Source organism: Trifolium pratense, linkage group LG3 (genome assembly GCF_020283565.1).
Source record: "Trifolium pratense cultivar HEN17-A07 linkage group LG3, ARS_RC_1.1, whole genome shotgun sequence".
Classification (NCBI taxonomy): domain Eukaryota; kingdom Viridiplantae; phylum Streptophyta; class Magnoliopsida; order Fabales; family Fabaceae; genus Trifolium; species Trifolium pratense.
In genome coordinates this window covers 28,566,227-28,582,062 of record NC_060061.1, presented here as the reverse complement: position 1 = coordinate 28,582,062, position 15,836 = coordinate 28,566,227, and the positions used below count along the sequence as shown (strand labels likewise).

At 38.5% G+C, this 15,836-nt stretch overlaps 1 protein-coding gene across 1 annotated transcript; it reads left to right on the top strand.

Moving 5' to 3' along the window:
• The first annotated feature begins 7,062 nt into the window (after positions 1-7,062).
• LOC123914911 lies at positions 7,063-15,483 on the top strand. Its single transcript, XM_045966071.1, has 2 exons — positions 7,063-8,349; positions 15,433-15,483. The coding sequence occupies exons 1-2, from the start codon at positions 7,063-7,065 to the stop codon at positions 15,481-15,483; spliced, it is 1,338 nt and encodes a 445-aa protein (XP_045822027.1).
• Positions 15,484-15,836: the final 353 nt, after the last annotated feature.

Genomic DNA, 15,836 nt, shown 5'->3' with positions numbered 1-15,836 from the left:
ATGTGAAATTACAAGTTCAAATTCAGACCGGTACATTTGATTATTTCCCATTTGTTTTCTTCTCACGAGTTTCATATCTCCTTGTTCTGGTTTCACTTTCATTCTTTGCTGTTTTTTCATAATATCATCTCTATTTGATGCAGATCTCTAGCCATGAAAATATCGATTTTTTCCCTTCACCATTGGATTTCAATCTAACCCTTACTCTTAACTAAGTGATTTCATGAGGCTCTTAACTTATATTTTATTTTGCTTATCAAAAAAAAAAAAAACGAGGCTCTAAAAACTTATAAATGAATAACACTAAAACTTTTGAATCTACAATGAGAAAATGCTTTACAGTAAAACAAAAATTCAAACTTTCATATATCTATACAAGAGAGAACAATTCATGTGCAACCAAGACAAAACCCACTAAAATCACAACAAAAAATTAAGTTTTTTCAATAATCAAAGAGTGAAGCACTAATTTTCTATTAGTCAAAGAGTTGGGTCATCAGGAACCAGGAGCTTATTATCATGGTGACAGTGCAGTGGTTTAGCTTTCTTGGTTGTTCCTCTCCTCACATCTTGTTGTTGCAGATCTGATTTGAGAGGAGAGAGAATAGGGAAAGTGGATTGAATTAAAAAGATAAGTATTAGATACTGACAGTATATGATAAGATCTATGAAACATTACTATCTAACGTTTCAAAAATAATTGCCTTACTTGCGGCATGGTGAGAGACCTATCAATTTGTTTAGACAAAATCCCTTTATTTTGGGGTTAATTAGTTGTGTGTGTAGTACTATGTTTTTTTTTTATGCCGCGGCTACCCAAAAAGCAAAAGAAAATGCCCACTGTTTCATGAGTCATGACCTTTTTTTTTCTTTTTTTTTTCTTTCTTCACTTTTACTTTAGTGCATTTTCCAATGCCTCTAATTTGATATGGATGAATTCATAAAGGACAGGACAAGGAACCGCATAACAAGGCCAAATCAAAATACCTGAAAATTATGAAATGTTTATGTGCACATAAATTGGGTTAGATTGGAGAGAATGGAAAAAACAAACGACATTGCTTTGTTACATTTCTGAGCTTTTATTATACGTTAAAGTCTTGCTCTGCTTCTATAATTTTGGAACAGATTCTCCCAGCATATGTTTCACCGAAGAGTGTCAAGTGAAAATTTTGGCTCTCCATTAGTGATTGAGATTTGTTGGATATTTGAGATATTTCAAAAGTTATTTATTTTTATAATTTATTAATTTAATTTGACTTGGGAATTATTTTAGTTACTTATTTGATAAGGTATCATTAATAGGATATATATATATATATATATATATATATATATATATATATATATATATATATATATATATATATATATATATATATATCTTATTAGTTTTGGACATTGCATCATGTATAACTAATACCATATTTTTAGTGGAACCTTAAACCTATTCACATCACATGTTCCTATTTTATAGCAACTAATTAGCCTATTTATTTTGATAACCGTTTTGAAAATACTAATTAAAAAAGAATTGATTTGTTTTAATTACATGAGAAGAATGCTTTATAACTTGGTCAATATATATGTATGTGATATATAAAAACAGAGGAAAAAGTACTAAGTGATGAATGCATATCCCTAAACTCATTGTGTTTCATATATCTAATCCTCAAAACAAAGTATTTTCTAATAAGTGCCTGAGTTACCAATCTTGTTGATATTCCCGTGTCTTGATAGCCTCGGCATGTTTATCGTCGAAAAGAACCGGTTGTATTCTGGGGGAGTTGCGCAATATTTGCGAATAATTCCTTAGTTCAGTGATTACACGCCTCCGGTTAATTAGTTTTCAGCCATCCGCAATAACAATTTTTACCCTAGACAATGTATGTTGGAGATTAGGGGTGGGCAAAGTTTGGTTTAAAACTAAAACTGCATGTGAACTGAACCAAACTATTTTTTTATTTTGTTAAAGATGATTTGGTTTTTTGGTTTTTATGTCAACCCTTGTCGGAGATGATTTAGTTTGGTTTGCTTTGGAATCTTTTGGTTTGGTATTTTGGTTTTTATGCCCACTCTTGTCGGAGATGATTTGTTCCCCTATAATTTTATAGGAAAAGTTCACGTTTTCATGGGAAAAACGATACGAGTTCAAGGTGGAGTTATTCATGAGTTGGGGTGCGACACGACACATCTAAAAGTTCCATGTTTTTAGCTAAAACTTATATTACGTTGAGATTTACTCTACCTCTTCATAGTTTAAGGATATTTATTCATAAACCAATGAGAATAAGTGAGATAAATAGATTTTCATGTGCTACCCACGACTAACTTGTAACCAACTTTTATGAAGGGATAGTTTAGAAAATACCCCCAAATTATTAATCGGAGCAGTTTTTTTTTAAAAAAAAAAAAACCTTATATTATATAGTTTGTTTTCATTGGTTGATGGATAAATAGTCCCGGGACGCGGGTTAAGAAAACCAAAAAATGAAATTTTTAAATTGAAAATAACACTTTTAAACAGTGTCCGGGATACTGTTTAGCATTTTCCTTATCAATATCTATATATAATTGTAAAGCAAACTTTTTTTTGCTAATGTGTCGTCACTACAAAGCTCCTCATTTTTTTCTTTTTTCTAAGCAAGAGTTGATGCTTATGTGTCTTCTCTCATTACATTCATGCTTATGTGTATGCTTATGTGTCTTCTCTCATTACATTCATGCTTATGTGTACTATAACCCTCAATTAACTTACTTATTATTCATTATTATGTGTATATTTATATCCTTCGTAATTAACTCTCATATAACTTTTTGTAACTTATTTTATTATCATTAACATAATAAAATAAAATAACTTATATTCCTAATATCAGTTACAAAATAAGTATCAATTTTAATTGACATTCTCATCAAATATTTTGCCCCTTCCCATTCCTCCAAACATAACACACATCATTAAACAATTTGCACCTTTATAAGCTAGACACATTTCACTATCATTCCATGCATATTGCCTTGCTCCATTTGACTATTATAGTGATATCCTCTTCCATTTTCCACCATGTCACCTGCTGAAAATAGTCTCAAAAAGTAAAATATTTTTTCCCTTTTTTTATAAATTTGTTTATGATGCCACATTTAAGTGTGCTATACTTATTGTGTGTTCTTTCCATTTGTGTAGGATTAAGGAAGTCATACCTGATGGTGTGCCTGTCTTTCTCGACGAAACTCTTTTTGCTTATGTGTCATCTTCACAAAACTCAAAATTTTTCTAAATATTATGTACATTCCTTTTGTTTCCTTCACATACTAATTAATTGAATGATTCACCTACTAATTAATAATTAATAACGGAGCATTATTATTATAAATAAAAATTGTTATGAAAGGTGAAAGATCACCCCTTTTAATGTTATTTTAATTTATTTTTTTTTAACTTATTTTTCTTAACCTTTCAATCCCTTACTTTTATGGCCTAAGTCATATGATAAGTTGTAAATTTTTTGAAACGGTGCACCCTTTTAATATTAGCAACCATTTACTATTTTCCTATCAAAAGATCTTCTTAGCCTTTCAATTCCCACAAAAAAAAATTAAAACGTGGCATTAATTGACTATATATATGTGCCTTATGAACAATTCATCGGTAGATATGACTGTGTGAACTTTCAATTTGAGAGATGTGTGTATTGTAGAAGGAGAATAATAATCAAAGGTTTGTATTTTCATTTTGTGTCCTTTTTTCTTCATGATAATCAACGGATGATGTTACTCTTTTAATTTAAGCACATACCAGTTCATGTTTCGTGTAGCTTTCTGAGACGTGCAAATGGAGTGATTGATTGGTATCGCAACACATAAAGTGTAAAATTTAACCTGGAAGTGGAATGTGCACGTTTGAATACAAGTTATACCATCGGGAACTTTAGTAAGTTGTCATAAAATTTAAAAATATAGTTGTACAATTGTAGAATTTGATATATTGTTGTGGTATTAATTTCATTCCAGAACTTTTTTTCAGGCTTCTTTGGATTGAGCTAGATATGTATGATGACAACATAAAATGATAATAATTGTTTGCTATGTAGAGGGGTAGCAATTCTATGTATGAGGTGGATATATAGTGTCAACTTTTATGATGTAGTAACTCTCTTGATTTGTAGAAAAAAATCTTCTCAATCTCTCTTATATAGTCTGGTAATTGTTTACTATATGTAGAGGGGAAACAATTGTATCTGTGTTTTGTATGATGTGAGCTTTTATGTTGTAACTCTTTTGGTTTGTAGAAAACCTTTCTCACTTTCACTTTCTCACTTTCTCACTTTCTCATACATACATTGTCATTGTGTATACTCTTATGTTTCTTTCATGTTTGTAACTCCCAAATAACTTTCTCATTAACTTTTATGGCCTAAATCATATGAAAAGTTGTAAATTTTTTGAAAAGGTACTCTCTTTTAATATTAGCAACCTTTTACTATTTTCCTATCAAAAAAATTTCTTAGCCTTTCAATTTCCACAAAAAATTAAAACGTGGCATTAATTGACTATATATATATATATATATATATATATATATATATATATATATATGTGTGCCTTATGAACAATCCCTTGGTAGATATGAGTTTGTGTACTTTCAATTTGAGAGGTGTGTGTATTGCAGGAAAATAATAATCAAAGGTTTGTATTTTCATTTTGTGTCATTTTTTTCATAATAATCAACGTATGATGTTACTATTTTAATTTAAGCACCTATCAATTCATGTTTGGTATAGCTTTCTGAGGCATGCAAATGGAGTGGTTAATATTAGCAACCTTTTACTATTTTCCTATCAAAAAATCTTCTTAGCCTTTCAATTCCCACAAAAAATTAAAACGTGGCATTAATTGACTATATATATATATATATATATATATATATATATATATATATATATATATATATATATATATATATATATGTATATATATGTGCCTTATGAACAATCCCTTGGTAGATATGAGTTTGTGTACTTTCAATTTGAGAGGTGTGTATTGCAAGAGAATAATAATCAAAGGTTTGTATTTTCATTCTGTGTCCTTTTTTTCATAATAATCAACGTATGATGTTACTATTTTAATTTAAGCACCTACCAATTCATGTTTGGTGTAGCTTTCTGAGGCGTGCAAATGGAGTGGTCGATTGCTACCGCAACATATAAAGGGTAACATTTAAGCTTGAAGTGGCAGGTGCATGTTTGAATACAAGTTATGACATCGGGAACTTTAGCAAGCTGTCATAAAATTAAAAAATATAGTTGTACAATTGTAGAATTTGATATATTGTTGTGGTATTAATTTCATTCCAAACTTTTTTTCAGACTTCTTTGGATTGAGCTAGATAGAAGACATGAATATGTATGATGACAAGATAGAATTAATGATAATAATTGTTTGCTATGTAGAGGGTTAGCAATTGTATATATATATATATATATATATATATATATATAATTGTAAAGCAAACTTTTTTTTGCTGATGTGTCATCTCTACAAAAACTCTTATGCTTATGTGTCATCTCTATAAAACTCATATTTTTTTTATATACATACATACATACATTGTCATTGTGTATACTCTTATGTTTCTTGCATGTTTGTAACTCCCAAATAACTTTCTCATTAACTTTTATGGCCTAAATCATATGAAAAGTTGTAAATTTTTTGAAACGGTACACTCTTTTAATATTAGCAACCTTTTACTATTTTCCTATCAAAAAATCTTCTTAGCCTTTCAATTTCCACAAAAAATTAAAACGTGGCATTAATTGACTATATATATATATATATTGGACCGGGCAATGGACTTGAGGATATAGCCAACAAGCCCAATGAATACCAGAAAGGGAACAAGGCCCAAATCAAATAAATCCCAAACACCCAATTAGGCGACACGAAGCCCAGGGCGTGACTAACGATAGCGAGGCAACGCCCAAAAGCTGAATCCCGTATTATTATAAATATCTTTTCCTTCCCTGTATTAGCAACTGACTTGGGAAGGAAGAAACCAACTCCCCGCAACCGCCATAGCTTGGAGACCAAGGTTTTTCATCCCTATTTTCACGCTATACCTCCGAAGAAGATGCTAAAGACCGGATTTTTAGGAACCCTAGCTTGGAGAAGAAGACTTTAATAGTCTATAAATAGTTTCATATTTTCATCTGTAAAGGAGGATCGAATTCTGACTTATTAAACTCCCAGGGTTGTTGGGATTGAACTGAGTGTAATCACACCATTTAATCAATAATACAAACCCCCTTGTTTTTTACCAGAACATTTTGGCGCCCACCGTGGGGCTGCGGTAAAATCATTTGATCCCAGCCTATCACAGCAACTAGACGAAAAATCAAACATCTTCACATGGCTGGAGAACACGAAAACAACGACAACTCTAGCGTTAACACCCTGCAAGCCGCCGTTGTAGAAATACGGCGCTTACAAACTCAGATTGCGGCCATCGAAGCCGAAAGAACTAATGAAAAAGAGAAAGCGAAATTGATTTCGGAGGAGGAGGAGGGAGAGGGCGTCATGGACGTACAGCCTTTAGCACAACACTTGTGGGATTCCCAAGTGGTGGAAACAATCAAGGTTCCTCACCTTCCTACCTTCGACGGAAAGACGGATCCAAAGGAGCACCTGATGGCAATCGGAACACAAACCGCCATAATCAATGCTCCGGAACATCTAAAGTGTAAACTACTAGCCGGCACCTTCAAGGATGTCGCCCTACGTTGGTACATGAACCTTCCAAAGAATTCAATCGAGAGTTATGCTGACTTTCATAAAAAATTTATTCACCAGTTCGCTGGATCGAAACACGTGAAAGTCACATCAACCAGTCTTTTCTCCATCCGCCAAAACCATGGCGAATCATTGCGTAACTTCCTCGCCAGATTTAGCGAAGCCACCATCAAAGTCTCAAACCCAAATCAGGAGATGTTCGTGGCAGCCTTCCACAATGGGCTAAGAGCAGGACATTTCAATGAGTCCTTAGCCCAAAAGCCAGCCTCGTCAATGCAGGAGGTGAACAAGAGGGCGGAGTGTTATATAAAGGGCGAAGAAATTAACGCCGAGAAAAGACAAAGAGACGTTAAGGAGAAGGAATACGTGGGCCGTGCCACTAGAGCACCCGAACACCCACGACCAAAAACGGGAGGCCACCAAGGGGACCCATGGCAGAGGCATCATGGGAAGCCCTACCGCCAACCGCCCAGAAGAGAATTCAGGAACCATCCCGCCAATGAAGACCTCACGCCATTAAACGCCTCAAAAGTTTACGTTTTAAACGAAATTCTGGCCACTGGTTTGGCAAACCTCCCCCCAAGGAGAACCAGTAACATCCCCATGGGGCTGGACGATAACGCCTGGTGCGCATATCACAGGTGTAGAGGTCACTCCACAGAAAAATGCTTCCGCTTAAGAGATTTAATCGAAGAGCTGATAAAAAGCGGACACCTTCGCAAATTCATTGACGACGCCGCCCAAGGGCGGGTTGTCGTGCCAAAAGTCCCCCGACAGGAGCCAAGGGACCCTCCTGGGCCAAATAGAGAACCTCCCAAGGGGAGAATCTCCGTGAATACAATAGCGGGAGGATTCTCAGGTGGGGGCGAATCAAGCTCGGCAAGGAAAAGGTATGTACGCCGAGCCATCTCGGAAATATACCTCGTGAGTCAACCCCAGCCATTAGACGTGCCAGATTTGGCGTTCACAGCAAAGGATGGGTTGGAGGTAGCGCCTCATGACGATGATCCATTAGTGATTCAAGTCCAAATTTTGAACTGCGATGTAAAAAGAGTACTGATAGACTCAGGGAGTTCAGCGGACATTATGTACTGGGAAGCTTTCAAGGCCATGCAATTAGCAGAGGAGCAATTGCAACCATACTCCGGAACCCTGGTCGGGTTCTCTGGCGAACAAGTGGATGTAATGGGCTATGCCTCTCTTCTCACCACATTTGGAGAAGGCAGCAACGCCAAAACTATCAAGGTGCGATACCTGGTAGTTAAAACTCCCTTTACCTCCTATAATATTATTATAGGTAGGCCCGCCTTTAACACATTGGGGGCGGCCATGTCCACTCTATACCTAGCAATAAAATACCCCCTTGATAATGGGGAAGTAGGGACGGTAAGGGGCGATCAGATTCTCGCCAAGAAATGCTACGAGTCTAGCTTAAAGATACGACACCGAACTTCCAGCGCAAGCGGAAAATTCGAAAGAAGACAAGCCGCAATTCCAGGCGGCATAAACATCATAGAGAGCGCAGATATGGATCCGAGGGAGGAATTTCAAGATCGAAGGGTAAGCCCTATAGAAGACCTGGAGCAGGTTCAAATAGGCGATCACCCACACCAGACAACCAGCTTGGGAACAGCGTTGCCCAGCGAGGAGAGGAGACGAATCATCAAAATCTTGAAGGATAACGCTGACCTATTCGCATGGAAGCCTTCAGATATGCCAGGGATTGACGAAGGGGTGATAACACATAAACTTTCAATATCACCCAGCACAAAACCAGTCTCCCAAAGAAAGAGAAAGGTAGGAGAAGAAAGACGAGTCGCTATAGCGGAAGAAGTGGAGAAGCTAAAGGAGGCTGGATTCATCGAAGAAATAAAATACCCCTCATGGTTGGCAAATGTCGTCATGGTGAAAAAGGCCAACGGAAAGTGGAGAATGTGCGTGGACTTCACAGACTTAAACAAGGCGTGTCCCAAAGATCCATATCCCCTACCCAACATAGACAGGTTAATCGATGGCGCCTCGGGGTGCAAGATGCTGAGTTTCATGGACGCCTACTCCGGATACAATCAAATAAAGATGAACCCCTCAGACGCCTGCCATACAGCCTTTATGTCGAACACCTGCAACTATTTTTACAACGTCATGCCTTTTGGATTGAAGAATGCGGGAGCAACATACCAAAGGTTGATGGACAGGGTTTTTGCCGAGCAAATAGGGAAGAACTTAGAGGTATATATCGACGACATGGTAGTAAAAACTTCCGAGGGAAGTCGCCATGATGATGATCTGTTGGACATCATGGGATCAGTAAGAAAGTACAACATGAGACTAAACCCAGCAAAGTGTTCCTTTGGAGTACAAGCCGGAAAATTCTTAGGGTTTATGCTCACCAGCAGAGGAATAGAGGCTAACCCCGAAAAATGCCAAGCCATCATAGACATGAGGAGCCCTACATCCGTGAAAGAAGTACAAACCTTGACAGGCAGAATAGCGGCACTATCCAGATTTCTATCATGCGCGGGCGAAAAGGGTTTCCACTTCTTCGCATCCCTTAGAAAAATGAGAGATTCTCCTGGACACCAGAATGTGAAGAAGCCTTCAGACAACTAAAGGAGTTCCTAGCATCACCACCCATCTTGACACGCCCATTACCAGGTAACACCCTTTACCTATATCTCGCAGTTTCGGATAGAGCCATGAGTACAGCTCTAGTTCAGGAAATAGAGGGCGAAGAAAAACCTATATACTTCGTAAGTAGAACCCTGAGGGGAGCAGAAACAAGGTATCAAAGAATAGAGAGGTTATCTCTCGCGGTAGTTGTCACAGCCAGAAAATTAAGGCAGTACTTTCAAAGCCACCAGGTAGTTGTTAGAACAGATTACCCTATCAAGAACGTCCTCCGAAAGCCAGACTTGGCAGGGAGGATGGTAGCATGGTCCGTTGAATTATCAGAATTTGACATCACCTTCTCGCCTAGAGGGGCCATTAAGTCACAAAGACTAGCTGATTTTGTATTGGAAATGTCTACTCCGCCAACAACAGAGAAAACGGCGTCTTGGACACTCTCAGTTGACGGGGCCTCCAATGTGCGAGGAAGTGGAGCCGGAATAGTACTGGAAGGACCAGATGGCGTTATGATAGAACAATCACTACGTTTCGCCTTCAAAGCCAGCAACAACCAAGCAGAATACGAAGCTTTGATAGCAGGAATAAGTTAGCAAGCGATATGGAGGTAAAAGAGTCAAGGGCCATGAGTGATTCCCAACTGGTAACCAACCAAGTATCAGGGAAGTTTCAAACGAAGGAGCCGCAGTTAATCAAATACGTGGAAAGAGTTCAAAACCTAGCTAAGCATTTCGATTCTTTCGAATTAGTTTACGTTCCCCGTGAACAAAACATGAGAGCAGATCTATTGTCAAAGCTGGCGAGCACAAAAAAACCAGGAAGCCATAGAACCGTTATCCAAGAGACTATAAAAACCCCCAGCATCAGCGGGGAAGAGATGATGATGGTAATAGAAGAAGAAGACTGGAGATCGCCCATTATCCGGTACCTCCAAAAGGATGAGCTCCCGAAAGAAAGGGAAAAGGCTTTTAAATTGAAGAAAATGGCGGCATGGTATTCAATGATAGGTGATAAGCTATACAAAAGGGGATTTGCATCCCCCCTCCTTTTATGCGTCAGTACCGAAGAAGCCAAACGCATCATGTCTGAAGTACACGAAGGATCGTGTGGTAGTCATATCGGTTCAAGAGCATTGGCAGGAAAGATATTAAGAGCAGGATTTTATTGGCCAGATATACATGATGATACCGCCATGTATGTAAGAAACTGTGACAAGTGTCAAAGACACGCCAACCTGCATCACGTTCCGGGGGAGCCACTAAAGTCAGTGTTATCCCCCTGGCCCTTTTTCATGTGGGGTGTAGATATCGTTGGTCCATTTCCGATTGGCTATAAACAAGCGCGATGGATCATCGTCGCCGTGGACTACTTTACAAAATGGATTGAAGCAGAACCGGTATCCAGCATCTCGGCGGAACAGGTAAAAATCTTTTATTGGAAGAAAATCATCTGCAGATTTGGATTGCCCAAATATATCGTATCCGACAACGGTACACAGTTCGCCAGCGAAAAGGTCGTAGAATTCTGTCGAAGCAAAGGAATCAAAAACACCTTTATATCAGTGGAGCATCCACAAGCTAACGGACAAGCGGAGTCAGCAAATAAGGTGATACTAAGAGCCTTAAAAAGGAGGCTAGATAGCAAAGGCGAAGCCTGGGTAGCCCATATCTCACCCATCCTCTGGTCGTATCACACCACTCCCCAATCCTCGACAGGAGAAGCGCCATTTACAATGGTCTATGGTTCAGACGCGATGATCCCGGTGGAAATAAATCCTCCTAGTTGGCGCAGAGAAACCACGACGCAGGAAGAGAACGACAGAGCTTTGGAAGAGAACCTAGACATGATCGAGGAAAGAAGAGAAAGAGCGCATTTCAGAGAATTCGCCATAAAGCAAAGGGCCGCTAGGCGTTATAATACGAGAGTCAAACAAAGGAGTTTCCAAGAGGGCGATCTAGTGCTGAAAAGACCTATGGGAAAGGATAAAGGAGGAAAGTTCGCAGCAAACTGGGAAGGCCCCTTTCGGGTGCAAGAAGCTTTCGAAGGAGGAGCATATCGTCTAGAGACCTTGGAAGGAAGAATCCTCCCCAGGACGTGGAACATAGCAAACTTAAAGTTCTACTACAGCTAATCGCGGGGCATCACGTTACCGGTGGAAGAATAAGTATAACCATTCTCTTCTTTTGGCAATATTTTTAATGATGTATAAGAACCGTTTTCATAAATGAATAAAAAGACAATGAGACACTCTTTTCCCCTGCTTTAAACTGGGGTTTTTATCGAGGCTCATTGAATTTCAAAATTCTAGTAGTTTATATCTTCTTGCATATGTAAAAATATATACGGGCTCTGAACCGACGAAAATGGTTATCTCAAACTTGAGCTCTGAATCTTTATCAAAGATCAACTCAGATGTGAGCGCTGAACCATAAAACAAGGTTGCAAGGCCTTGGCGTTACCTGTAAGTCTTACGAGTTGGGTACGTCAGAAAAAGAAAATAAAACAAGGTTGAAAGGCCTTGGCGTTACCTGTAAGTCTTACGAGTTGGGTACGTCAGAAAAAGAAAAATAAAACAAGGTTGAAAGGCCTTGGCGTTACCTGTAAGTCTTACGAGTTGGGTACGTCAGAAAAAGAAAAATTAAACAAGGTTGAAAGGCCTTGGCGTTACCTGTAAGTCTTACGAGTTGGGTACGTCAGAAAAAGAAAATAAAACAAGGTTGAAAGGCCTTGGCGTTACCTGTAAGTCTTACGAGTTGGGTACGTCAGAAAAAGAAAATAAAACAAGGTTGAAAGGCCTTGGCGTTACCTGTAAGTCTTACGAGTTGGGTACGTCAGAAAAAGAAAAATAAAACAAGGTTGAAAGGCCTTGGCGTTACCTGTAAGTCTTACGAGTTGGGTACGTCAGAAAAAGAAAATAAAACAAGGTTGAAAGGCCTTGGCATTACCTGTAAGTCTTACGAGTTGGGTACGTCAGAAAAAGAAAATAAAACAAGGTTGAAAGGCCTTGGCGTTACCTGTAAGTCTTACGAGTTGGGTACGTCAGAAAAAGAAAAATAAAACAAGGTTGAAAGGCCTTGGCGTTACCTGTAAGTCTTACGAGTTGGGTACGTCAGAAAAAGAAAATAAAACAAGGTTGAAAGGCCTTGGCGTTACCTGTAAGTCTTACGAGTTGGGTACGTCAGAAAAAGAAAAATAAAACAAGGTTGAAAGGCCTTGGCGTTACCTGTAAGTCTTACGAGTTGGGTACGTCAGAAAAAGAAAATAAAACAAGGTTGAAAGGCCTTGGCGTTACCTGTAAGTCTTACGAGTTGGGTACGTCAGAAAAAGAAAATAAAACAAGGTTGAAAGGCCTTGGCGTTACCTGTAAGTCTTACGAGTTGGGTACGTCAGAAAAAGAAAAATAAAACAAGGTTGAAAGGCCTTGGCGTTACCTGTAAGTCTTACGAGTTGGGTACGTCAGAAAAAGAAAATAAAACAAGGTTGAAAGGCCTTGGCGTTACCTGTAAGTCTTACGAGTTGGGTACGTCAGAAAAAGAAAAATAAAACAAGGTTGAAAGGCCTTGGCGTTACCTGTAAGTCTTACGAGTTGGGTACGTCAGAAAAAGAAAATAAAACAAGGTTGAAAGGCCTTGGCGTTACCTGTAAGTCTTACGAGTTGGGTACGTCAGAAAAAGAAAAATAAAACAAGGTTGAAAGGCCTTGGCGTTACCTGTAAGTCTTACGAGTTGGGTACGTCAGAAAAAGAAAATAAAACAAGGTTGAAAGGCCTTGGCGTTACCTGTAAGTCTTACGAGTTGGGTACGTCAGAAAAAGAAAATAAAACAAGGTTGAAAGGCCTTGGCGTTACCTGTAAGTCTTACGAGTTGGGTACGTCAGAAAAAGAAAAATAAAACAAGGTTGAAAGGCCTTGGCGTTACCTGTAAGTCTTACGAGTTGGGTACGTCAGAAAAAGAAAATAAAACAAGGTTGAAAGGCCTTGGCGTTACCTGTAAGTCTTACGAGTTGGGTACGTCAGAAAAAGAAAAATAAAACAAGGTTGAAAGGCCTTGGCGTTACCTGTAAGTCTTACGAGTTGGGTACGTCAGAAAAAGAAAATAAAACAAGGTTGAAAGGCCTTGGCGTTACCTGTAAGTCTTACGAGTTGGGTACGTCAGAAAAAGAAAATAAAACAAGGTTGAAAGGCCTTGGCGTTACCTGTAAGTCTTACGAGTTGGGTACGTCAGAAAAAGAAAAATAAAACAAGGTTGAAAGGCCTTGGCGTTACCTGTAAGTCTTACGAGTTGGGTACGTCAGAAAAAGAAAATAAAACAAGGTTGAAAGGCCTTGGCGTTACCTGTAAGTCTTACGAGTTGGGTACGTCAGAAAAAGAAAAATAAAACAAGGTTGAAAGGCCTTGGCGTTACCTGTAAGTCTTACGAGTTGGGTACGTCAGAAAAAGAAAATAAAACAAGGTTGAAAGGCCTTGGCGTTACCTGTAAGTCTTACGAGTTGGGTACGTCAGAAAAAGAAAATAAAACAAGGTTGAAAGGCCTTGGCGTTACCTGTAAGTCTTACGAGTTGGGTACGTCAGAAAAAGAAAAATAAAACAAGGTTGAAAGGCCTTGGCGTTACCTGTAAGTCTTACGAGTTGGGTACGTCAGAAAAAGAAAATAAAACAAGGTTGAAAGGCCTTGGCGTTACCTGTAAGTCTTACGAGTTGGGTACGTCAGAAAAAGAAAAATAAAACAAGGTTGAAAGGCCTTGGCGTTACTTGTAAGTCTTACGAGTTGGGTACGTCAAAAAAAGAAAATAAAACAAGGTTGAAAGGCCTTGGCGTTACCTGTAAGTCTTACGAGTTGGGTACGTCAGAAAAAGAAAATAAAACAAGGTTGAAAGGCCTTGGCGTTACCTGTAAGTCTTACGAGTTGGGTACGTCAGAAAAAGAAAAATAAAACAAGGTTGAAAGGCCTTGGCGTTACCTGTAAGTCTTACGAGTTGGGTACGTCAGAAAAAGAATAATAAAACAAGGTTGAAAGGCCTTGGCGTTACCTGTAAGTCTTACGAGTTGGGTACGTCAGAAAAAGAAAATAAAACAAGGTTGAAAGGCCTTGGCGTTACCTGTAAGTCTTACGAGTTGGGTACGTCAGAAAAAGAAAATAAAACAAGGTTGAAAGGCCTTGGCGTTACCTGTAAGTCTTACGAGTTGGGTACGTCAGAAAAAGAAAAATAAAACAAGGTTGAAAGGCCTTGGCGTTACCTGTAAGTCTTACGAGTTGGGTACGTCAGAAAAAGAAAAATTAAACAAGGTTGAAAGGCCTTGGCGTTACCTGTAAGTCTTACGAGTTGGGTACGTCAGAAAAAGAAAATAAAACAAGGTTGAAAGGCCTTGGCGTTACCTGTAAGTCTTACGAGTTGGGTACGTCAGAAAAAGAAAAATTAAACAAGGTTGAAAGGCCTTGGCGTTACCTGTAAGTCTTACGAGTTGGGTACGTCAGAAAAAGAAAATAAAACAAGGTTGAAAGGCCTTGGCGTTACCTGTAAGTCTTACGAGTTGGGTACGTCAGAAAAAGAAAATAAAACAAGGTTGAAAGGCCTTGGCGTTACCTGTAAGTCTTACGAGTTGGGTACGTCAGAAAAAGAAAATAAAACAAGGTTGAAAGGCCTTGGCGTTACCTGTAAGTCTTACGAGTTGGGCACGTCAGAAAAAGAAAATAAAACAAGGTTGAAAGGCCTTGGCGTTACCTGTAAGTCTTACGAGTTGGGTACGTCAGAAAAAGAAAATAAAACAAGGTTGAAAGGCCTTGGCGTTACCTGTAAGTCTTTCGAGTTGGGTACGTCAGAAAAAGAAAATAAAACAAGGTTGAAAGGCCTTGGCGTTACCCGTAGGGAGCGTCAGAAAAAGATACAGCAAAGAAAGGCGAAATTATCAACACCGCCAGAAGAAGCTTACACACAACCAAAGCAAGGCAATTCACTATAACGCCAAATGACAGGTATAAAGTATTTTCTATCGATTCACAATTATTATAACGGGTATAGGGACAAAGTTTCCAAGGTGAGAATGACAGAAGGCGTTACCTCACAACGTAATGCAAAATTCATCCGCAAAATTATGAAGATTATTGCAAATAAAGGGATTAATAGAAACCCAATAAAGGGTAAATTGTTCAAACCACGAAGGGACATACAAGTAGTTACAAAAGCCACATAAGGGCAGAATTAAATTCATTACAAACAAGGTCATATCATTCACTAGGAGGTACATAGGGAACAAGCTTTCCATCAATAATCTGGTTCATCGCATCAGCTTCAGCTAGGCGCTTGGCGTCGAGGTCTGGGAAAAGAAGCTTGACTTGCTCAAGGGCATAGGCGAAGCCTTCCTCGTACTGGTTGGCAGCATACAGTTGAAGCTCCTTCACGTCAGTTTCCAACCTCTCCTTCTC